Source organism: Diorhabda carinulata, chromosome X (assembly GCF_026250575.1).
Source record: "Diorhabda carinulata isolate Delta chromosome X, icDioCari1.1, whole genome shotgun sequence".
Classification (NCBI taxonomy): domain Eukaryota; kingdom Metazoa; phylum Arthropoda; class Insecta; order Coleoptera; family Chrysomelidae; genus Diorhabda; species Diorhabda carinulata.
In genome coordinates this window covers 3,132,382-3,157,697 of record NC_079472.1, presented here as the reverse complement: position 1 = coordinate 3,157,697, position 25,316 = coordinate 3,132,382, and the positions used below count along the sequence as shown (strand labels likewise).

Sequence of the window (25,316 nt, the reverse complement as noted above, 5' to 3'; positions counted from 1 at the left end):
CACGTGAAGTAATTTGGATCAGAATTGAAAGAACATTCATCAATAGAGGTAGTATCAGTAGAAACCCCCAAAGTGCTGGTTGATTCCGTTGAATTTCCTATTGTAGTTTTGATATCATCATCTTCAGTAATCATTTCTTCTGTAGTTCCTTCGATTATGTCGGTTTTAACTCTTTCTGTGGTGATTTCAGTCATTTCTTGTGTCGTGATCGCTTCAGTTGTAGTGGTTTCTGATGAAGAACAAGGACAATCATAATCTGCATCGCAAAGTTGCTTTTCGGGATTGAAATAAGAATTAGTTGGACAAGAATATTTGGTTTGTATGACACGACCACTACTCAGAATGTAACACCAGAAATAAGTTTGACAAGTCTTGTCGTTTGCATTTCTGAATCTACCTTTAACAGTACACGTGAAGTAATTTGGATCAGAATTGAAAGAACATTCATCAATAGAGGTAGTATCAGTAGAAACCCCCAAAGTGCTGGTTGATTCCGTTGAATTTCCTATTGTAGTTTTGATATCATCATCTTCAGTAATCATTTCTTCTGTAGTTCCTTCGATTATGTCGGTTTTAACTCTTTCTGTGGTGATTTCAGTCATTTCTTGTGTCGTAATCGCTTCCGTTGTTGTAGTTTCTGATGAAGAACAAGGACAATCATAATCTGCATCGCAAAGTTGCTTTTCGGGATTGAAATAAGAATTAGTTGGACAAGAATATTTGGTTTGTATGACACGACCACTACTCAGGATGTTACACAAGAAATAAGTTTGACAAGTCTTGTCGTTTGCATTTCTGAATCTACCTTTAACAGTACACGTGAAGTAATTTGGATCAGAATTGAAAGAACATTCATCAATAGAGGTAGTATCAGTAGAAACCCCCAAAGTGCTGGTTGATTCCGTTGAATTTCCTATTGTAGTTTTGATATCATCATCTTCAGTAATCATTTCTTCTGTAGTTCCTTCGATTATGTCGGTTTTAACTCTTTCTGTGGTGATTTCAGTCATTTCTTGTGTCGTAATCGCTTCCGTTGTTGTAGTTTCTGATGAAGAACAAGGACAATCATAATCTGCATCGCAAAGTTGCTTTTCGGGATTGAAATAAGAATTAGTTGGACAAGAATATTTGGTTTGTATGACACGACCACTACTCAGGATGTTACACAAGAAATAAGTCTGACAAGTCTTGTCGTTTGCATTTCTGAATCTACCTTGAACAGTACAGGTGAAGTAATTTGGATCAGAATTGAAAGAACATTCATCAATAGAGGTAGTATCAGTAGAAACCCCCAAAGTGCTGGTTGATTCCGTTGAATTTCCTATTGTAGTTTTGATATCATCATCTTCAGTAATAATTTCTTCTGTAGTTCCTTCGATTATGTCGGTTTTAACTCTTTCTGTGGTGATTTCAGTCATTTCTTGTGTCGTGATCGCTTCAGTTGTAGTGGTTTCTGATGAAGAACAAGGACAATCATAATCTGCATCGCAAAGTTGCTTTTCGGGATTGAAATAAGAATTAGTTGGACAAGAATATTTGGTTTGTATGACACGACCACTACTCAGAATGTAACACCAGAAATAAGTTTGACAAGTCTTGTCGTTTGCATTTCTGAATCTACCTTTAACAGTACACGTGAAGTAATTTGGATCAGAATTGAAAGAACATTCATCAATAGAGGTAGTATCAGTAGAAACCCCCAAAGTGCTGGTTGATTCCGTTGAATTTCCTATTGTAGTTTTGATATCATCATCTTCAGTAATCATTTCTTCTGTAGTTCCTTCGATTATGTCGGTTTTAACTCTTTCTGTGGTGATTTCAGTCATTTCTTGTGTCGTGATCGCTTCAGTTGTAGTGGTTTCTGATGAAGAACAAGGACAATCATAATCTGCATCGCAAAGTTGCTTTTCGGGATTGAAATAAGAATTAGTTGGACAAGAATATTTGGTTTGTATGACACGACCACTACTCAGGATGTTACACAAGAAATAAGTCTGACAAGTCTTGTCGTTTGCATTTCTGAATCTACCTTGAACAGTACAGGTGAAGTAATTTGGATCAGAATTGAAAGAACATTCATCAATAGAGGTAGTATCAGTAGAAACCCCCAAAGTGCTGGTTGATTCCGTTGAATTTCCTATTGTAGTTTTGATATCATCATCTTCAGTAATCATTTCTTCTGTAGTTCCTTCGATTATGTCGGTTTTAACTCTTTCTGTGGTGATTTCAGTCATTTCTTGTGTCGTCATCGCTTCCGTTGTTGTAGTTTCTGATGAAGAACAAGGACAATCATAATCTGCATCGCAAAGTTGCTTTTCGGGATTGAAATAAGAATTAGTTGGACAAGAATATTTGGTTTGTATGACACGACCACTACTCAGGATGTTACACAAGAAATAAGTCTGACAAGTCTTGTCGTTTGCATTTCTGAATCTACCTTGAACAGTACAGGTGAAGTAATTTGGATCAGAATTGAAAGAACATTCATCAATAGAGGTAGTATCAGTAGAAACCCCCAAAGTGCTGGTTGATTCCGTTGAATTTCCTATTGTAGTTTTGATATCATCATCTTCAGTAATCATTTCTTCTGTAGTTCCTTCGATTATGTCGGTTTTAACTCTTTCTGTGGTGATTTCAGTCATTTCTTGTGTCGTGATCGCTTCAGTTGTTGTAGTTTCTGATGAAGAACAAGGACAATCATAATCTGCATCGCAAAGTTGCTTTTCGGGATTGAAATAAGAATTAGTTGGACAAGAATATTTGGTTTGTATGACACGACCACTACTCAGGATGTTACACAAGAAATAAGTCTGACAAGTCTTGTCGTTTGCATTTCTGAATCTACCTTTAACAGTACACGTGAAGTAATTTGGATCAGAATTGAAAGAACATTCATCAATAGAGGTAGTATCAGTAGAAACCCCCAAAGTGCTGGTTGATTCCGTTGAATTTCCTATTGTAGTTTTGATATCATCATCTTCAGTAATCATTTCTTCTGTAGTTCCTTCGATTATGTCGGTTTTAACTCTTTCTGTGGTGATTTCAGTCATTTCTTGTGTCGTAATCGCTTCCGTTGTTGTAGTTTCTGATGAAGAACAAGGACAATCATAATCTGCATCGCAAAGTTGCTTTTCGGGATTGAAATAAGAATTAGTTGGACAAGAATATTTGGTTTGTATGACACGACCACTACTCAGGATGTTACACAAGAAATAAGTCTGACAAGTCTTGTCGTTTGCATTTCTGAATCTACCTTGAACAGTACAGGTGAAGTAATTTGGATCAGAATTGAAAGAACATTCATCAATAGAGGTAGTATCAGTAGAAACCCCCAAAGTGCTGGTTGATTCCGTTGAATTTCCTATTGTAGTTTTGATATCATCATCTTCAGTAATAATTTCTTCTGTAGTTCCTTCGATTATGTCGGTTTTAACTCTTTCTGTGGTGATTTCAGTCATTTCTTGTGTCGTGATCGCTTCAGTTGTAGTGGTTTCTGATGAAGAACAAGGACAATCATAATCTGCATCGCAAAGTTGCTTTTCGGGATTGAAATAAGAATTAGTTGGACAAGAATATTTGGTTTGTATGACACGACCACTACTCAGAATGTAACACCAGAAATAAGTTTGACAAGTCTTGTCGTTTGCATTTCTGAATCTACCTTGAACAGTACAGGTGAAGTAATTTGGATCAGAATTGAAAGAACATTCATCAATAGAGGTAGTATCAGTAGAAACCCCCAAAGTGCTGGTTGATTCCGTTGAATTTCCTATTGTAGTTTTGATATCATCATCTTCAGTAATCATTTCTTCTGTAGTTCCTTCGATTATGTCGGTTTTAACTCTTTCTGTGGTGATTTCAGTCATTTCTTGTGTCGTCATCGCTTCCGTTGTTGTAGTTTCTGATGAAGAACAAGGACAATCATAATCTGCATCGCAAAGTTGCTTTTCGGGATTGAAATAAGAATTAGTTGGACAAGAATATTTGGTTTGTATGACACGACCACTACTCAGGATGTTACACAAGAAATAAGTCTGACAAGTCTTGTCGTTTGCATTTCTGAATCTACCTTTAACAGTACAGGTGAAGTAATTTGGATCAGAATTGAAAGAACATTCATCAATAGACGTAGTATCAGTAGAAACCCCCAAAGTGCTGGTTGATTCCGTTGAATTTCCTATTGTAGTTTTGATATCATCATCTTCAGTAATCATTTCTTCTGTAGTTCCTTCGATTATGTCGGTTTTAACTCTTTCTGTGGTGATTTCAGTCATTTCTTGTGTCGTGATCGCTTCAGTTGTAGTGGTTTCTGATGAAGAACAAGGACAATCATAATCTGCATCGCAAAGTTGCTTTTCGGGATTGAAATAAGAATTAGTTGGACAAGAATATTTGGTTTGTATGACACGACCACTACTCAGAATGTAACACCAGAAATAAGTTTGACAAGTCTTGTCGTTTGCATTTCTGAATCTACCTTTAACAGTACACGTGAAGTAATTTGGATCAGAATTGAAAGAACATTCATCAATAGAGGTAGTATCAGTAGAAACCCCCAAAGTGCTGGTTGATTCCGTTGAATTTCCTATTGTAGTTTTGATATCATCATCTTCAGTAATAATTTCTTCTGTAGTTCCTTCGATTATGTCGGTTTTAACTCTTTCTGTGGTGATTTCAGTCATTTCTTGTGTCGTGATCGCTTCAGTTGTAGTGGTTTCTGATGAAGAACAAGGACAATCATAATCTGCATCGCAAAGTTGCTTTTCGGGATTGAAATAAGAATTAGTTGGACAAGAATATTTGGTTTGTATGACACGACCACTACTCAGAATGTAACACCAGAAATAAGTTTGACAAGTCTTGTCGTTTGCATTTCTGAATCTACCTTTAACAGTACAGGTGAAGTAATTTGGATCAGAATTGAAAGAACATTCATCAATAGACGTAGTTTCAGTAGAAACCTTCAAAGTGCTGGTAGATTCCGTCGTATTTCCTATTGTAGTTTTAATATCATCTTCAGTAATAATTTCTGCTGTAGTTCCTTCTATTATGTCGGTTTTAAGACTTTCTGTGGTGATTTCAGTCATATCTTGTGTCGTGATCGCTTCAGTTGTAGTGGTTTCTGATGAAGAACAAGGACAATCATAATCTGCATCGCAAAGTTGCTTTTCGGGATTGAAATAAGAATTAGTTGGACAAGAATATTTGGTTTGTATGACACGACCACTACTCAGGATGTTACACAAGAAATAAGTTTGACAAGTCTTGTCGTTTGCATTTCTGAATCTACCTTTAACAGTACAGGTGAAGTAATTTGGATCAGAATTGAAAGAACATTCATCGATAGAAGTAGATTCAGTTATATAGTAGGAAGTACGTTTTGCAACAGTTTCCGTATTAGTAGTAGACACTACAGACGGTTGATACATAGTTGTAGATTCAATTATCGCTGGAGATAGTGACATAGTGGTATCTGAGTATAACGAATCACCATTATTTGTAGTTAAATTATTATTGCAAGGACATACATAATCAATTTCACATAGTTTCGTATCAGGATTGAAGTACGTAGCAGGCCCACAATTCAATTTAGTTTTTAGAATCAAAATTGGGAAAATGACATTGATACAATGAAAATAAGAACCGCAAGTAAGATCGTTGTAATTCGGAAAACGTCCGCTTGTTTTGCATTTGAAATGATTCAAATTCGTTCTGTATAAACACAAATTTGAAAATCTTGATTGATGCATTTCTTCTGTTGTTGTCCTATTTGTTGTCGCCGTGGTTGTTGTAGTTAGATGATAGGGGCATACATAATCTTTCGTACAGCTTATAACATGAGGATTGAAATATGTCCCAACCGGACATGACAGGTAAATCCGTATAAAATTTTCCGAATTTTTTATACAAACAAAATATCTACGGCAATCATAATCGGTTTTATCTGGAAACCATCCGTTGGAGTAGCAGAAAAACTCACTGGCATTGCTGAAAGGTTGTAGCCAATCTATTCTTTCGCATTTATCAGTAGCAGCCAACTTGAATGTCTAAAAATAAACAAATAGTTAAAATTATGGTTGGAAATGCGATTAAAATCAATAATCTTGTATAAAAACTAGTTTTTTTTTGGAAATTGTTGAACAATTTTTAATTTTTACGAGAAAATTCAGGTAAATGTCAAAGAAAACGAAATCGTCTATTGATATAGACCGTGAAGCCAGTACTGTTTCTCGAAGCCAAAGTTTGTTGGACGCGACGGCGATTTGTACTTATATTATGATTATTCGTGACCTGTTTTTATAGATATAATTTCAAATAAGACATTTAAATTTGTTTAAGGCAAACTGGATATTTCCACTAATCGTAGATTCTAGAATATGTATATAAAACGAGGCTCTGGCAGCAGTAAGGGACAGTGACAGTGAAGATAAAAGAGAACTAAATGGTGGCTTTTAAATAAATTAGTGAATAGTTTAGCGTGTAAGTGTCAAGATGTACGCTAAAAATTACAAGTTACAACAAGTTTTTCACGAAAAATCACTTTTGTATTTATTTCGCTAATAAGAATCGATCTACTACTAATCTACAGGCTTATACAAATCTAAAAAATTTGTAATATCCAATTGATTTAATTAAAAATACAATTTTAGAATGACAGAAATGGAAAATTGCATTACCCAGTCGGATTTGAACCCGAGATCGTTTGATAGCAGCGCGAAGACCTCACCGCGCGACTGTCGACGCATTTTTCTTATAAATTTTGTGGAAAAAACTCATAAACAAAATTCAATGAATGTTATTTTGATTAATGATGTCAACAGTAAATAAAAATTCAAATAGTAGTCTTATTACTTTGATAATAATAAAAATATTGAATAATCATCACCTTATTGAATGCATTTATTTATTATCTACATTCATTTGCTTAAAATAAACAAAATTTTTAGTTTTCATTCACTAAATATTTACAAAGCAATAAAAAAAATTCACTGACGTAATTTTTGTTTCACATTTCATAGACTTAATAGCCAACATAAATCGTAGGTAAATATCATCTGATTCATTATTTTGTATTGATATTAGTATTATTGACTTTACCATTTAATCTCAAGTCTTAAATAACAACTTTCTGCATGTTTCCTATACTCCAAATAAAAAAAAGTTGTAAGGAACTATGTGGTTTTCAAAAAAGCATTCGACGTAGTAAGATTGGCCTTTATTTTCGATATTTTTGGCAGCCTATGATATCCAGATACAAAATTTTGATAAATCTTATTCGTTATTACAAAATTTATATATCCTCGACGTTGCCATATGTACAGTTTCTGATATATATATATATGGATTTTTAAATGGATTCGACCATATGTGTGAATCATCAATAAAAAAAAAACATTTTTCGTATCCAATTAAGAAAAAATCAATAATAGATGACGCTTATACACCCCGTTTGTCAAATACTCAACCTAAAAGTGAAATAAATACTTTGACTGTGACCCTTGCAAAGGATATTTTCAATGTTTCCATTTTCCAGCCCCCCTGCATGAATTACTAACTTCTGCCCCTACGTAACTGGTTTCCGTAGCCCTTCGTTGTCTTTTGGAAAGCAGATCAGACGCTTTGGCTTGAACCTTTTGACCAATTCAGATAACATTCCCAACCAACAGAAGAGGGTGAAACTGCGGTGGCTGGATCCGCTGTTGAATGGAGTCAATCTGTATCCCCAATTTCACGTAGTTACCACAGGGTCCTGCCGCAGGGGCAGTTTCAAGGCTTTTAGAGCAATTTCGTTGTCCAATGGGCGTAGAACTATTGGTGTTTCGCCTCTTTACAGGCTATAACTGGATCTGAGTGGAAGAGGGTTAGAGCTCGAGGCAACCTTCTTAAAAGTACCTAGGAGAGCTTCGATATTACTAGAAACCGATGTTTTGGAAATAGTGATTTTCGTGGTTGCTCAGAGCCTCCAAGGGAAAAAGAAAGTGCGTTTTCCAATGTTCAGGCTATTTCAGGATTAACTAGATGGGCGGAGAAGTTCGTAGATTGATACATAGATGGCGTTATATCTATCTCAATAAAATTTCTATTAGATATTAAATATTTTCCGAACTTTTCAGTCCACTTTAAAAATATCTTGCTTGAAAATTTAAAAAGTGAAATTTGAATATTACTAAATTAAACACTTACTGCCAATAAAAGTATGAATATTCCCATAAACATCACTATCAACTTGCTAATACACACATTAGCAATATGGTAATGATTTCCTAAACAGATTCAGTTAATCTTCTTACATAGTAAATACAAGAGATTAAGATTAGGATAATCAAATGTATATGACTTAATTAACAAAAAAACATGAGCGGTAAGATTACAGCAGAGCTTACAAATCATTAAGAGTAGAGTAAATTATTTACAAATAATTTCTTTGTGTATATATGAATAACAAATACCTCGCGTATTATCCACTTAACGACGTTCAAATTCTTGGTACAGACTGATAAGTCCTAATATACAAGGAGGTGTTTACTGCTTGCCCGGGATCGACTGCTTCGTACTGTGACTCTTGGCAATGTATCACCACATCAAAAATCCGCTCATTGGTCCAGTTGGGATATCACTTCTATGACTACTCCCAGCCCTTCATCTTACTTCAAGATATTCCTGTAAACCATACCTGATTCCAGGTATTTATAGAATTTAGCAAGTCCTCCCGTTATCTTCTCAAGACACTTGTAATTTTCTGTCTTAATACACTTTGAGGTGTCCAATACTTGCTCTACGAACGACTGCTAGCCCCAGGATGATATTCTAATAGTGACTCTGGGCGAGGTATCACCAAACGTAATCCAATCAATCATTGTAGCACTATGGGCAGCAATGCGCCTTATTAAAAATAAGGGATCTAATTTCAAAAAAGGTTCTCACTGGAAACCTTGCTCGTCCTTCTGGAGATGAGCAGACTCTCTGGGTATCTTCTCAAGGTTATCATGATCTTGAATGCTTTTCCTGGCTTATTGTAACAGCACTTGGTATATATAAACTGTGTTGATGGGTCAAAAGGTATCTACTGACTGCTCCAGGATCGAATGATTCCTGCAGGGTCGACTGCTTGCCCTCAAATACTATTCTGTTGGACTTTCAGCTTCTTACGGTGACTTGCTCGTCTTTCTGGAAATGAGCAAACTCTATGGATATCTTCTCAAGATTTTTTATGATCTTGGAAGCTTTTCCTGGTTTAGTATAGCAGCACTTGGTATATTTACACTGTGTTGATGAGCGGAAAGGTATTTATAGACTGCCCCAGGATCGACTGGCTGCTACAGGTTTGACTGTTTGCCCCCAGATGCTATTCTGTTAGACTTCCAGCTTCTTACGGTGATTTGAGGCGAATTTACTCTCTGGCCAGGTGTAGATTGGCTTTCAGTACCAATTTGGATCTTACTCTCGTTAATTTTCAAAGGTCAGTCATCTAAACAATAGCTAATTTCCTAGCCGATTCATTGCAACTATAACCGACCTCAAATAGTTGATCTATTTACAAAAAAGGCTCTCACAGGAAACCTTGCTCGTCCTTCTGGAGATGAGCAGACTCTCTGGGTATCTTCTCAAAGTTTTCATGATCTTGGATGCTTTTCCTGGCTTATTATAACAGCACTTGGTATATTTACACGGTGTTGGTCTATAGTCTGCCCCAGGATCTACTGCCTGCTATAGGGTCGACTGCTTGCCCCCAGATGCTATTGCGATGGACTTCCAGCTCGTTACGGTACCTTTAGACGAATTTACTCTCTGGCCAAGTGTAGTTTGGCCTTCAGTACCAATTTGGATCTTACTCTCGTTAATTTTCAAAGGTCAGTCATCTAAACAATAGCTAATTTCCTAGCCGATTCATTGCAACTATAACCGACCTCAAATAGTTGATCTATTTACAAAAAAGGCTCTCACAGGAAACCTTGCTCGTCCTTCTGGAGATGTGCAGACTCTCTGGGTATCTTCTCAAAGTTTTCATGATCTTGGATGCTTTTCCTGGCTTATGATAACAGCACTCGGTATATTTAAACTGTCGATGCACCAGAAGGTGTCTACTAACTGCCCCAGGATCGACTGATTCCTTCCAGCTTGCCCTTAGATGCTATTCTGTTGGACTTCCAGCTTCTTACGGTGTCTCTAGGCAAATTTATTCTTTGGCCAGGTGTAGATTGGCTTTCAGTACCAATTTGGATCTTATTCTCGTTAATTTTCAAAGGTCAGTCATCTAAACAATAGCTAATTTCCTAGCCGATTCATTGCAACTATAACCGACCTCAAATAGTTGATCTATTTACAAAAAAGGCTCTCACAGGAAACCTTGCTCGTCCTTCTGGAGATGAGCAGACTCTCTGGGTATCTTCTCAAAGTTTTCATGATCTTGGATGCTTTTCCTGGCTTATTATAACAGCACTTGGTATATTTACACGGTGTTGGTCTATAGTCTGCCCCAGGATCTACTGCCTGCTATAGGGTCGACTGCTTGCCCCCAGATGCTATTGCGATGGATTTCCAGCTCGTTACGGTACCTTTAGACGAATTTACTCTCTGGCCAAGTGTAGTTTGGCCTTCAGTACCAATTTGGATCTTACTGTCCATAGTTTTTAAATCTAAATAATAGATTACTTTGTAGCCGATTCAATTTTTGATCTATTTTCAAAAAAAGGTTTTCACTGGAAACCTTGCTCGTCTTTCTAAAGATGAACAGACACTATCGGTATATTCTTAAGATTTTTATAGTCGTGGATGATTTTCCTGGTTTGGTATAGTATATTTGCTGTTTCTTTATATACCAAGAGATTTCGACTGCTGGCTAGAAGATCGACTGCTTGCCACAAGTTCGACTGTTTCCTCCAGCATCGATTACTTGTCCCAGGCTGATATTCCGCTCTACTTGCAGCTTTTCACAGTAACTCTGGACTAAGTATCACAACACTAACTCTGTTCGAGTGTAGTTTAGACTGATATTTCAATTTCTTATAAAGAGATCAGTCTGGCAACGCTATCGAAAAATCGGCATAACAACAGCAACTCTCATAAGTCTTCTCAAGGACCGCGTTTTTGCAGGAGGACAAAGCAACCTTCCCGATTTCCGAACTGCAATTGAGGACAGCTTGACCTGCCTCTCCATTGAGAAACGTTGCTGTAAATGCATTTATCAAGATGAGCACCAAAACAAAACTTTATGTGATCTAGGTGGAGTTTTGATCGCTCTTCAACTTTCCTTTGTCTTTGAACGTCATTTATTGGTCGAAATTGACTTCCAGGTATTATAACTATTAAATCACGTTGCCAAATCGTTCTATACCGGTTGCTTTTGACATATGTAGAAGATTTATAGGATGTATAGGTGAAATAAATGATAAAAACGAAGAAACAATTAGTTAACTGAGTTTATTGTATAATAATTTTCATTTATTGTTAATTTAAGAACAAGTCAAAGTAGAATCACATGTTCCTGTGGCATTATTGAAAGGTCTTCCCGTTGGACAACTGAAATTATTCAATATGTAGTACCCATTATAGTAAACGCACCAATAATAATTATAACAACCGCTACCGCTAAATTTTCCAGCTTCCGTACATTCAAACGTGGTGGAATTCGTAGTTGTAGTTGAATTTGTAGTAGTCGTAGTATTACTACAAGTCGATGAAGAGTCACATATTCCGGTCGTACTGTTGAAAGGTCTTCCAGTTGGACAAGTGAAGTTGTTTTCGATGTATGCGCCGTTGTATAGAACGCACCAAGTGTAACTGTAACAATCGCCGTCGACGGCGAATTTCCCCGCCGATGTACACACGGAATCAACGCCGTAGTTCTATAACCAAGAAAATAATCAATCAATATAATTCCTCAGTTAGGTTGTAAAACCTAAACCTAGTTATTTATATGATCCACTATACGTGTTGATGATAAAAAATGAAAAATTTTGATTAAATGTGGTGATTGTGACGGGAAATATATTGGGCAAACTAAAAGATCCTTCACTGTCCGGTTTAAAGAGCACACAGCTCGTGTTATAAATATTAATAATGTAAAATTGTTAAAGAATAAATGTGAAGATTCCCGCCAAGAAGGTTTAAGTTTACCTTCGGTCTCTGAAGACGTTAACTTGGTTACCGAAACGCGCGTCATACAGGGTAATTGTGAGTGTTGGTGTAGCTGTGACTTATTCGTGAGGTAGGTTCCTATTAAACTCATGCCTAACGCTACGCAAGTGCAAAACATTGATGTAATATTTTGAAATTTCGTTTCTTATGTAGTCAAAATGAACGAATGATCTGATGATTCTATAAGAAACTTATTTAGTCTTGGATATTTAGTTTGATGCCTTCCTGATTGAGTATTTAGTTAGCTTTGCAGCTTCTCATAATTTAATTTAGAGTTAAAGCCATCAATATTCTTAATTAGTGGATTATGTGAAGTTACATATGAAAAAAAAATAAAGTAAAGAAAATATGAATTTCCCACAAGAAGCCAAGAGTGTATAGCCGACAGGCTAACTCTTGACTTAACTTAAGACTTACTGGAATCTCTCATAGAACTCGGAGGAGAAGAAAAAGGCTACGCGCGAAACAGAGACGCGAATGAGGATGAGGATCTGTCGAAATGACAGGGGGTTGGTGGAATGTCCTTCTTCGCACAAATACGTGGATTTATCCGGGGGTGGATGCTTAGAGGGGCGGTCTCACGTCTCTTTTTACTTCTATTTTCTGCCTTTTTACTTTCCGTGCCACTTTAAACAACTATTTTATTTTTTTCCTCCTTTTCAAGCTTTTCTTTAATTACTTCATTCATCATCCTATCCATATCCATTTTCTGTGCTATTTTCATTAATGGTTTGACCTCTGCTGATACTATTTTGCTTGCCAGTTTACTGTTGATTCTTTGTGTAAAACCTAAGTGATTTAACAGGCCCAAAATGCGTTTAGATCCTTTAGATTGTGGCAAGAATTGTTGCGCTGTTACAAGATGGTCGGAGGCAACAAGAAACTGCAAGAATTGTTGGTGCTAGTCTTTGTGGTGTGCAAAGGGTGTACCAGACTGGCCTGATCACTAGAAGACCAGGATCTGGGCGAAAAAGAGTTACCACTCAATGAGATGACCGTTTTTTGGTGTCCACAAGTTTGCTGAATAGGACAACTACTGCGGTTTCACTGCGAAATCAATTGGAACAAGTGGGAATTGTCAACGTTAGTGAATGGACTTCATGCTGCTGGACTGTCATGCAGAAGAATGGCTACTGGTCCCCCGCTGCAACGCCAGCATCGCACTGCAAGATCGATATTTGCCAGAGATTGAGTTCGATGAAATGTTGATGACTGGAGATGGGTATTGTTCTCAGATGAGTCGCGTTTTTGCTTCACCGGGTCAGATGGACATCGACGAGTGTGAAGAAAACCTGGGGAGAGATATGCTGAAGTTTGCATTGACGAGCGTCTTCCATTTGGTGGTGGGGCAGTTATGGTTTGGGCGGGAATCACTGCACAAGCTCGTACAGAGTTGGTCTTCATAAAAAATGGCTCCCTAACCTCTCACAGGTACATTACGGAGGTGCTAGAAGACCATGTTATGCCTTTCATAGTGACTATGGTAGAAAATGGCATTAATTCCTTATCTATGATTGTTTTTAGGCTAATTAAGATAAGATGTAGCTTTCCAGTCTTTGGGTATTTTGTTTTATAACCACCCCTTTCCTGTTTGTCCTAAACATTTAATCATTTCCGCTTCTCTAGGAGCTAAGAAGATAGAAAGTCAACAAAGAAGATCTACAACATTTTAGAATAGGTGAAGATACAACACATGAAATAAAAACAGAAAGAGAATGTAGAGGAAACATCATAGGTAAAATTGCTGAGTATAAATGAGATAATAGCATAAAGTGTGGACGTTTTATGAATTGGTTGATGTTGTTGCTATTCTTTTATCAATAGATTATGGTTTAATCGTGAATAAACAGTTTGAAACGATGATCTATTTCAGGATATTTCGATGTAGCACCAAAAAATTATAAATAAATGATATTAACAACGTTTAACAATTAATGTCGTATTCAAAAACATAGTTTTATATGTTTATTTACTTAATTGTTTTAAATGAATACAAAATAGATAAAATTTACAAAAAAAATCAACAAGGAATGTTTTACGAATCCTGTAAACCTGCAATTCATAAATTAAAAAAAAATTGTTCATGTTGGAATATCAATTTAGAAAGCTATATCTTGTTTAACAACTTGAAATATTGAAAATTAGTATTAATGATGTTTTCATCGTGTCTAAGTCATTAAAAATACATTTTACGTGCATTTAAATCATTATATAGTCTAGTCAATTAATTTTAACCATCGCTACTTCGTCAATTAGTAGAATTTTAGAAATTATTTGGAATACAGTTGAATAATATATTATAAAAGAGCTTTTATTAGAAACCACACCCGATTCCACACAATCTATAAAAAGTGTGGTTCTTACAGATGTCGGCATAAGTCAGGTAACAAATTAGGAAAAAGATTGCAGCCCCTAAATCACAAAAGGGATTCGAATGAAGGTTACTGCCTATCTTCAACAATTTCAAATTTTATTTCAATTGCATTTCGAAGATCGAGAAGTGTTGAAGAGTGTTGGATCGTTGTCCATTTGTCCACGTAAATCTTCGAGCATTTCCAGATAACTTTGGCCACTCACACACACACACACACACCCCAGGCAGGTTTAATTATTCTTCGATGAAGACGTAAGGATTCTGGTCCTTCCAGTACAGGCAGTTATGCCGATTGATCGTTTCAGTTTGAAAGTTGCTTCACTCGACCACAAAATGGAATGCTGGAACTGCGAATCATCCTGAACGCATCCGAGGTACCATTCCAATCAACGATCCAAATAATTCTCGCTCAATCAACGCCAGCGTTTCCATATTTTCGTTAGTTGTTACAGATACAAGTCGTCGAGAACGCGGCGCGTCGGCAACAGAGCCCTTTTAAATAAATTTCAGTACGTATTTCACACTTTTGAACGATTTGGTAGCGGAGTTCGTACGTGTCATTCTAAAGACGCGTCTACTCGAAGAACACGTATTATCATAACACAAACACAAATTTCTGAAGTATGAACGTGCTACGGCGTTGCCAGACTTATGAGCCTTGTCGGAGTTATACCGATTTTTCGAGAGTTTTGTCTGACCACCACAACCCCAGTCCTGCAGAGGAATATTTGCTACATCGGGGCCAAACTTAATAAAACCCCTTAACCTCTTTAAAAATCGGATTATTTGTGTTTCCGCACATGATATGGTCACGTCGCACTGTCACGTGGTCAGTTTATGATACTTCCTTAGAATCATTTCCCGCATTTATTGTTTATTTCTGTATGAGAAGCTGTTTTTCTATTTTGCTCACATCTATAACAAAAACTACTGAATTGCCATTATATAATTTTTTTGTTTAATATTCACTGCTTAAGACCAATAATCAACAAAATTAAAAATACGAGTATACAAGGGATAATCAGAAAAAAGGTTACAAGGCGATGTATTTGAAAACTACGTATTATGTTGTTTCTTCCAATTGGAAATAGATGGCTCTACATTTTGTTTGCGGCCAGTAGATTTGGTTGCGCGGGAAACGAAACCTCTATCCACATTCTCTCGAAGTGTGAAACACTAAGTAATTCCATGGCACTACACCTGGGAGCGCTTAAAATAGAAGACGAAGATTTTGTGGCAATCAAAACTATTCTAGACTTTTTAAAAGAAGTGGGATCGATGGATCAGCTGTAAACACAATAAAGGGGTACACAATAGATCCTTTGGGTTGCAGAGACGTCAAATCTATATATACATACAACGAAACTAAACACTTTTCTTTACTCGACTTGTAACGTTTTCTTTGATCACCTAGCGTATATTAATAAGTGTCGTCGTTTATGAATCGCATGTAAGTGATGAATCGCACGATCCTGTAGCTTCGTTAAAAGGTCTACCAGCGGGGCATTCGAAATAATTGATGACATAATTTCCATTAGAGTAAACGCAATAATAATACGATAAGCAATCAGATGAATTCATAGAATATTTCCCTACAGGTGGACAACTTATTGTACTTGTTGTTGTAACAGTTGTTGTTATTGTTTCAGTCGTTGTTGTGGCATCCGTTATTGTGCTACTTGCATCTGTTGTCGATGTATTTGCATCTGTTGTTGATGTGTTTGCATCTGTTGTTATTGTATTTGCATCTGTTGTCGATGTATTTGCATCTGTTGTTGTTGTATTTGCATCTGTTGTCGATGTATTTGCATCTGTTGTCGATGTATTTGCATCTGTTGTCGATGTGTTTGCATCTGTTGTCGATGTATTTGCATCTGTTGTCGATGTATTTGCATCTGTTGTCGATGTATTTGCATCTGTTGTTGTTGTATTTGCATCTGTTGTTGATGTATTTGTATCTGTTAATGTAGTTTTTATTGTTGTACTCGAATCTGCTGATGCTGTTGTACTAGCATCTGTTGTTGATGTTGTAGTAGCATCACTTGTTGTGTTCGTTTCTAATGTTGTCGATGTTGATTGAGTGTTTGTTGTTGTAGAAGTGGTTTCTGTATTAGAGGAATTGTTTAATTGTTCTATCAAGGAGTTTATCTGAAACAAATAGATTTTATTGGGATCCTTGCTAACTGATATAGTATCTAGCAATGAATTGTTTGTTTCGCTATCAAAATGTCGCATTTTATATTTGATTTTCTTTTTTATAGATCAAATATTTGTTATTTCTGTGCTTTATTTCATCAAACAACATTTTCATATTTCCGCAAATCGATTTATAAAGGGCTAGTATTGAAATAATTTTGATACAGACTTAATTTCATCATTTCGCAATGTTTAAATTGCAATTTGTTTTATTTGTCTTTCCTCAAGGTCCCAAGCAATACTTGGAATTAATAAAAACGTCAAAATAGTAAATTAACATCTTGGTGCTTCTACCACAGCAGGCTGAAGGTTTCTCCAAATTCCTTTCATAATCGTCAGCTTCGCTTAATTCCCAGCTGCAATGCAATGAACCTTTTGAAGGCACTCCATTCCGATTGCAGTGCGCTTTGACATATGACCAAAAGCTGTTTGTATACCAGTCGGAAGAAACCTCTCTTGTGGCCCCAAACATCTCCAAAAGACTGGTTAAGTATATTTAACAGTGCTGCGCGTAGCTCGAGCTGTTTCCGACCAGCAAAATTTTGTACCTGGATAGAAAATAGATTGTAAGTGCGTTCGCCGTTTCGCCAGTTATACGAATTTTATGCAAATTCAATCGATTTGTTGATTTTTCAAACCAGCCATTGCTGGTAACGAAATAAGCAGAAAAGCTTTCAGCTTCTTGACGTTTAAGGTTGTCATATAAACAAATCTTGATTCATTGGAGCATCTCCAAGCATTTGCCCCTTTTTTATGAAACACCAGGTCTTTCCCGAGTAATTTTGGACGCACCAATAGGCGTCCTTTATTCACTTATAACCAATCAAAGCGTTCGCGTAAAACAAAGTCAGTTAACGCGAATTTTAAAAACCGTGTTATAACGAGTTAATATTGTACATTGTTGAAGCCTTGGACCTGATTCAAAACATCCTGCGAGTGTGGTTTCAAATAAACGAAGATTGTTTCAACCTTAACCTGAAGATGGCAGCACTGAAACGAAAAAACAGTCGAGATAATGGATTGCAAGGATTGAAGCTGCTCCGAAGGCAAAGACGCTTTCTTGGGATAGTTATGGGAGTGTGTATATATGTACGTACTATCCTCAAAAAAGTAGCATAATAACAGGAGAATAAATTTGATAGGATAAATAAAGGAATTGCAAAAACGCGATCGAATTTAAAGGAAAAGAAAATTATTTTTCACCAAAATTTTCGGGAACTGATTGTTTTACAGCTTCAGTATTCACTAGATCTAACCCCCGGCGACTTTTTCCTGTTTTCTAACTTTAAAACCTCGCTGGCACATACGTAAACGCCTATTTTGGGAAAAAAGACGGCAGAATCATTTGTTTTTTATACCTGCGCACGTTCCGATAGTAAATTACTCCAACGATATTGGCGCCATCGGACGGCAACGCTAAGAACTTACCGAACTGTCCAATACCAAGATACTTCAATTTATTTTCATCATAATCTAATAAATTTTATTTTAGATTGGTGGTGAAACGTTCTTTAATTATTAAATATTGTTTTTTGCGCATTTTAACCTAACCTAACCTAACCTAACCTAGAATATTAATTGACATGGACGCGAACTGACGTCAATAGACATCAATCAACATCAAATGGCAATCGACTTATAAACTTCCTTTAATAAATTATTGGCTCTAGTAGTGGATAATTGAGTACTTACCTCAAATATTATAACGAGACCTGCTAGAAGTGCAGCAGCACCGACCCACGAAACGCTGGCCATTTTGAATTAGATCAGGTTTCAGAATAACGAACGTTTAAATTAAAAACTTTATTATAATTATATGTAGGATAATAACATTCGACAATGCAAATATTTACATTTTTATTATTTTACTACAATTGTTAATATAAATTAATATCAACGTGATTAAACTTAATTCTTCTTTGGGTTAGACTCTTTATTATAACCGGTCTGTAAACTACTTCTTTTCGTTTTATTTTCATTTTGAACCACAACCAAACATTCCTCTTCAACTATAAATACAGTAGAATTTTCATCTTCAGTATATTTTATAGAGGAATTGTTGTTTTGCTTTTTTATATTCACTAGAATTTGAACCTTCAACACAAAAGAACGATTTTCGTCAACAGGACCTGCCAGAACGCTGTCAGGAAAAAACCATTTACCTAAAGAGATTTTAGTACTATTAGAAGTACCTATAAGAGCTCTGCTTTTATCCCTTATTTCCTTACAAGTACCAAGACCGTCTAAAGTACAATTGAAGTTGCGAGCTAGTAAGGATTTTTTAATTTTGTTTCCTATCGGTTTTTCGGGTAATTCCGTATTGTTTCCATCTTTGGCAGGCTCTAAAACGTCTATAACATCATTTTGATCACCGCCTCCGATTATTTCGTCGGGTATACTTCGAGTTAATTCCCCGTTTCCATACATGGCACCGATACTCTTCGTTGTATTATCTTCTTTATCGAATGGCTCCTCAGTTATATCTTCGATATTTCTGTCATCAAAAATACTATCTTCGTCTATAATTCCCAATAGATTATCTTCTTCGATGTCACTACAATTCTTCAAAACGTGTTGTACCAAAGGATTTATACTGATTTCGATTTGTTTCCGTTTCAATTTAGGCCAAACAACGTAATGTTGAGATAGCACGGGTCCTGCACCACAAAACAAAGTTTTATGTTCTCTGATAACGTAATTATCATTTTCTTTAACAGTAGTAAAGTTCAACATTTTCTTCGGCTTCTTATTTTGATCTAGAACTTCGAAACAAGACACGTTCTGATTTTCTTCTGGACTACCGACTAAATTTCCCGGTGAATCTATCAATACCGAATATGCTTTTGATATTGTCTTTTCTTTAGTACGTTTATTTTCGGTAATTATGTGAGATTCCGCCCAACATATGGCGGTTACGTCAGGATCGCTGTTATGGAGATTGATAAGAGGTTGATTGATGGAATCGAGCTCGTTGTTTTTAAGTACGGCATCTTGGATATCGTCTAAAACTGACGCTACTTCTCGAAATGGGGATGATATGGAACCCTGGAAGAAATTAATCATATCAATCAACAAATTCCCAAAATATTCATTGTTTATAAGAACGGTCGTGATATGTTGTAGATCCACACAATTATGGATTCTGAACACGACATTGTCATCATCTAAACCATCAAGTTATCCGATAGACATCTTTGTTACCAACAAACAAGGATTCTACCTAAAAATCGACACCACAAGTGCGCTAGTGCGCTGAATATGAGTCAGCTTGCTGTTTTTAGAGTTTACTGTCGTTACCAAGAGACTGGAAGACATGGAAGACGTGGTTCCGGAAGGAAAAGGTGCAAATATGACCGAGTGGTGTTCAAATTCACCAAGAGCTCCGAGAAACACGGGAAGCGCTTGTGAGTAACTGGACATTCAGAAGAAGACTTAAGGCAGGTAACCTTGAGCCACAGAATCCAGTTACTGGCCTCACTAGGACTTGCCAGAGAACGCTTTGGACTGACGGACAATGGGATCCGTTCTCTTGGTAGCGTGCCTGCATGGTAGCGATAGAAGAGAACGAGTCTACAGAAGATTTGGAGGAAGATTCGCGCAGTGTTGTATAATGTTGTTTACGAGACTTTTCAAGACCTAGAACTTCTATGGATATTGATGTTTGGAACTTGCAGGAGAAAAACCGTTTATTTGGCTAAGTAACTTCCATGGCAGTGAATCAAAGACTATAATAAATAATTTGAGGTTTGGACCACGCGGATACATCGAGGGTTGTTTATAAAGTCAACAGGGGATCAAAAAAATTGGTGGCGCCGTTTATTTTGCGTCCTAATTGATGTGGCGTTTGTAAATACTTATAACATAAACGATGTGGAACCATCAAAAGACGTTTTCCTGATGAGACTAACGTTAGTTCTAATAATAGAAGAGGTGGACATGGATATTCCATTCAATCGTTCAATTGAGGCTTCATTTTAGTTGTGGAATCGGTAAAATGTTTAGGAAAAAAATGGAATTAAATACGTTATCAATATTTTTAACTAAATTGATACTCCAATCATAAAATGTTAATAAACGAATAAAATGTAATTAAGCAGAGATTTTGTAATAATTATAAAAAGTAATAAAAACCATATTATAATCTAAATTATTCAGTATCATGATTATAAATATATATATTGTTATTAATTCCCATTTTATAAGAATCTCGTAATCTTTCGGTAATTTGTTTACCATTTTTATAACAAATGTTGTTTGTTGACGGGTCAGATTTCAAAGAAAGCAACAAGGAATGGAAAATCAGTCGAAGTCTATTTCGAAACAAAAGAAAAATTGTATAGAAAAGTTGGAAAAGCGTCGGACTTTTTACCGTATAGAAAGCTTAAGTTTTGATGAAGAAAAAAGTTGGATATAGATGTTTTGAAGATTGGAAAACTTTTTTGGAAACGAAATTTCAAACCAGATATATTTAATTTATCGAAATTTTAAATACTTGACGTTAAACACGTACAGATCAGTATGATAATTCAATTATCGAATACTACAACACAAATATATGTTTTCAACTCTTTTTTTCTATCAGAAGGTCGATTAAATAAATCAAATTAGCCTTTTATCGATTATTCTGAATCATCAGAAGTATTCATCTGTTTAATAGACATTCTAAAAGCATTTGACAGCGTTTCAAGATGTGAACCTGTACTTTTAGGCCTATTTCCTATAGAAATTATAACTAGATGTTCGGGGATTCCCCGAATTACCCTTTTGTTTGTATCTGGGACTCACATTAACTCACAGGTGTGCGGAATTTTCACCGCTTTTGAGCGGGGATATTTACATACTTTGCTGGGATGTTTGTAATGCCATTTCAGGTGATATAAGTGGGTTTTTATTTTAATATTTGCTTAAATAAAAATGTCCTTTAAAAGAAAACACAAAACATTGTTTTTAAAACGAAAAAGTGAAATTATTGAAAGACTTAACAAGGGAGAAAGTGGAAAAGTGCCGCTGAGTATGAGGTTGGAAAATCTACAATCTAAAATCGACACGTAGGATTAATTTTAAAATAATTTTAGTGCTTTTCTTTGTACAACTGGTTCCTAAACATGTACATACGATCTAAAAATGAATTTTATTTTTTCGAGCAGTCTAAACACATCAACAATTTGATACATTTTGCAAATTTAAATCAATTTTATGTCAGATTGACAAGAATAATCATTGATTTAACACTCTTTGGCTACTAAATCAACATTTCATGGTAAAATATACATATATTATTTAGTAATTACCGTTTTTTTGCGTTTCATAATAAAGACTTTGATAAAAAACAACTGCTTTGGTAATTCGAATTATTTCTCAATCCGAACCGCCTTGGATTTTATTAGTTCGGAATATCGAGTCTGCACAGTATATAAAATTCTGGTGTGGCGGTGTTTTGGCTTGGAATGGAATGGAATATAATAATTATAGTACGATAAATTCTTATTTATAATTCAAATTTCCTTTTTTGTATCGGTCGTAGCAGTGACTTTTATACGTCCTATTTTGAATTTTCTGTGCAACTCTCGTGTTTTAAAACGTTGAGCCCCAACCAAAATTGATAAACTGTTCCCTGTTTTTACTGTTCATATGGGGTGTGGATCCCGGGAAAAACGAAGTAAAAGTTTATTTGATATAAAAAGTGCGAAAATTTTTGCGCGCGGCCCGAGGAAAAGATTATTTACTACAAAAACTTTCCCCCTCACACAAAAAACATCATTTTTGAATTTATGCTTTCATGTAGACTGTACAAAAATGGGTTTTTTTGGGGATTCTATATGAGATCAAAAATAATGCTTTTGAATGTGTTGAAACATTCAGAATGATGTTGCCTGAGTTCTTCCTCAAGGGTTGGTAAGATTAGTTTGATTTATGGCCGATCCAAACTGTGGATAGTCCTCACAACAATATATTCTTCCCATTGGGCCATGGAGAAGGTTTCATCCATTCTGGGCTATGCGGAGAGTTCAATAACGGGCCGTATGGGACTCAACGTATTAATTTCAGTCTCAACGTGAATTCTTAATAAAGTTCAAGTGCAATAATTATTTATTAATAACTGAAAAAACGGTTTTTACTCTCATGTATTGATGAAGATATAATTAATAGTCGAAACGTTAATATTTTCATGAAACAAACATTTAAGATATAAAAATTTAATATATTAAGTTCACGTACATGGAAAAAAGAACTAAATTGAAACCACTGTATATTACTTACTTTGATTAATAGAAAGAGCAGGAATTGGCACTTAATCATTGTCAATAATCACAGTTGTACTATAATTTTTCTATCAAAATCTCGCGTTTAAATATAAACCAAAAAATAAACAAACCAATATTTATTAAAATAATAAATATTATTTTCTTTTTCTTGTAAAACGTGATAAATGTAACAGAGAAAAGATCGTGATATGCATCATAACTTTTTTTATGTCCTAATACTTTTTATTGAATTAAAGTAAAAAAAAAATTGACAACAAAGAAATTTGTTTAAGTTACGGCACTTATTCAAGACTTGAAGGCCCATAATTATTTACTAATAATAACTAATATTTACAAAAATATATTTCAAAATCATTAAACTCTGTTTTGTTTATTTTCAGCTACTCTTTTTGCTATAACTGTAACTCTCCATCCATTTCTGTAATCTGTTCTTTCTCTCCGCTCAGTTATTCCCACTCTTCTCCAATCCGATGTCACATCTCCTATCAATTTCTTTCATTTTTCGGACTATCTTCTTCTTCTTGTAATTTACTATCCTTCCATTTTTGCTACATGCCCCAACTACCTGATTCTTTGGGTTTAGACTATTTGCGTTATATCAGGCCTTCGCCTGTATTTAAAAGGGTTAAGAGGTAAGCAGATTTACCAAGATGTGCTTAATACCCTTGGTGATCAATGTCCTTCGTATGCGACAGAGGAAAATTGGACTGCAAGCTTCAAAAGAGGAAAATTTTCCATGGAAGATGATGACCGATCGGGAAGGACAGTTCATGACATGATTTTCTCAGACCGTCGAGTTGGACTAAAAAGGATCTGATCTGAAGCACTAAATATTTCATACGAACTTGTTCATCATATAGTTCACGTCAATTTGGACAAACTGCTGCAAACTGGATCTCCAAATGTTTGAATGTTCACCAGAAGCGTTCGATCTGTGCTCGATTTGAAAACGATGTAGACTTCTTAAACCGAATTGTTACTATGGATGAGACTTGGGTACATTTCTACGATCCAGAAACAAAGCAACAATCGATGGAATGGTGACACTCTGGTTCTCCGAGACCTGAGAAGTTTCGTGTCCAAAAATCTGCTGGAAGAGTTCTTGCTTCAGTTTTTCTGGGATTTCCATGGAGTAATCATGATTGATTTTTTCCAAATGGGTGGGAAAATAGCTGGAGATCACTATTCGACATTACTACGGGTAAAATTAAAGAGAAAAAACGCGGAAAGCTATCCAAAGGTGTTTTGTTTTTACAGGACAACGCCCCTGCACACAAATCTCATATTGCCATGCATAGAATTTGTGATTTAGGGTTTGAATTACTAGAATATCCCCCTTATTCACCAGATTTGGCTCCGTCCGACTATGATCTCTTGCCTCAACTGAAAAAAAGTTTAAAAGGTCGTAAATTTTCTGTGGAGGTCTGGTTTGGACAAACTGCTGCAAACTGGATCCCCAAATGTTTGAATGTTGACCAGAAGCGTCCGATCTGTGCTCGATTTAGACGATGTAGACTTCTTAAACCGAATTGTTACTATGGATGTGAAATATGTACATTTCTACGATCCAGAAACAAAACAACAATCGATGGAATGGTAACGCTCTGGTTCTCCAAGATCTAAGAAGTTTCCAAGTGTCCTAAAATCTGCTGGAAAAGTTCTTGCTTCAGTTTTATGGGATTGCCATGGAGTACTATGTAAAAAAATTCGTGATTTAGGGTTTGAATCTTCCTTATTCACCAGATTTGGCTCCGTCCGACTATGATCTCTTTCCTCAACTGAAAAAAAGTTTAAAAGGTCGTACATTTTCTTCCGACGAGGAGATAATAAAAACTGTAGATTTCTGGTTTGCAGATCAAGAAGAAACATTTTTTTTAAAGGTCTGGAGACGTTGGAGGTTCGCTGTACTAAATGTATCCAATTAAGAGGAGAATATGTTGACTAATAAAATATTTTGACATTGAAATTTTGTTTGGTAAAAATTTTTCAATATACCCTCGTATTAGGCTCGTTGTATATTTCTTTCAGCTTATCATTTGTTCTGCTTTTCCTTGATTCATTGTTTATTTTCCCACACTGCTATTTTTTCAGCACTCTTCTTGGTTAACACCCAGGACTCACATCCTTTGAGTAAAGTCGCGCTGATCATTGTTTTTTTCGTATTAGTAATCGGTCAAAGGAATCAACTTTTTCAAAATGATATTCCTCGTTTTCCGTTTCTGAAAGGTCTGATAGGACTCTTGTTAGTATTCGTAGGGTGATACATTCATCAAATCTTCTCTGGTTATAGTTTCCCAGGAAAATATTTGCCTGTCTCAGCTCCTGTTGGTTGTCCCAATAAT

At 35.8% G+C, this 25,316-nt stretch overlaps 3 protein-coding genes across 3 annotated transcripts; all 3 read right to left on the bottom strand.

The window, feature by feature from the left end:
- Positions 1-97: 97 nt before the first annotated feature.
- Positions 98-8,273, bottom strand: LOC130902072 (serine-rich adhesin for platelets-like). The gene is made up of 3 exons (XM_057813881.1): positions 8,185-8,273; positions 171-6,047; positions 98-121 (listed from the first exon to the last, which is right to left on the bottom strand). Exons 1-3 carry the CDS (start codon positions 8,215-8,217, stop codon positions 98-100), a joined length of 5,934 nt encoding a protein of 1,977 aa, XP_057669864.1. The 5' UTR covers positions 8,218-8,273.
- Positions 8,274-11,453: 3,180 nt separating this feature from the next.
- Positions 11,454-12,844, bottom strand: LOC130902065 (uncharacterized). The gene is made up of 2 exons (XM_057813871.1): positions 12,818-12,844; positions 11,454-11,846 (listed from the first exon to the last, which is right to left on the bottom strand). Exons 1-2 carry the CDS (start codon positions 12,842-12,844, stop codon positions 11,454-11,456), a joined length of 420 nt encoding a protein of 139 aa, XP_057669854.1.
- Positions 12,845-12,855: 11 nt separating this feature from the next.
- LOC130902395 (uncharacterized) lies at positions 12,856-18,499 on the bottom strand. Its single transcript, XM_057814504.1, has 2 exons — positions 18,401-18,499; positions 12,856-16,660 (listed from the first exon to the last, which is right to left on the bottom strand). The coding sequence occupies exons 1-2, from the start codon at positions 18,461-18,463 to the stop codon at positions 15,950-15,952; spliced, it is 774 nt and encodes a 257-aa protein (XP_057670487.1). The 5' UTR covers positions 18,464-18,499; the 3' UTR covers positions 12,856-15,949.
- Positions 18,500-25,316: the final 6,817 nt, after the last annotated feature.

Excerpts from the sequence above, each read along its gene's own strand:
- LOC130902065 (XM_057813871.1), bottom strand. The coding sequence starts at position 12,844 with ATGGATATGGATAGGATGATGAATGAA. Across the intron at positions 11,847-12,817 it reads TGGATAGGATGATGAATGAA|AACTACGGCGTTGATTCCGT; the intron begins GTAATTAAAGAA and ends TCTTGGTTATAG.
- LOC130902395 (XM_057814504.1), bottom strand. The coding sequence starts at position 18,463 with ATGGCCAGCGTTTCGTGGGTCGGTGCTGCTGCACTTCTAGCAGGTCTC. Across the intron at positions 16,661-18,400 it reads GTCTCGTTATAATATTTGAG|ATAAACTCCTTGATAGAACA; the intron begins GTAAGTACTCAA and ends TATTTGTTTCAG.
- LOC130902072 (XM_057813881.1), bottom strand. The coding sequence starts at position 8,217 with ATGTTTATGGGAATATTCATACTTTTATTGGCA. Across the intron at positions 6,048-8,184 it reads TATTCATACTTTTATTGGCA|ACATTCAAGTTGGCTGCTAC; the intron begins GTAAGTGTTTAA and ends GTTTATTTTTAG. Across the intron at positions 122-170 it reads CTGAAATCACCACAGAAAGA|ATGATGATATCAAAACTACA; the intron begins GTTAAAACCGAC and ends TGATTACTGAAG.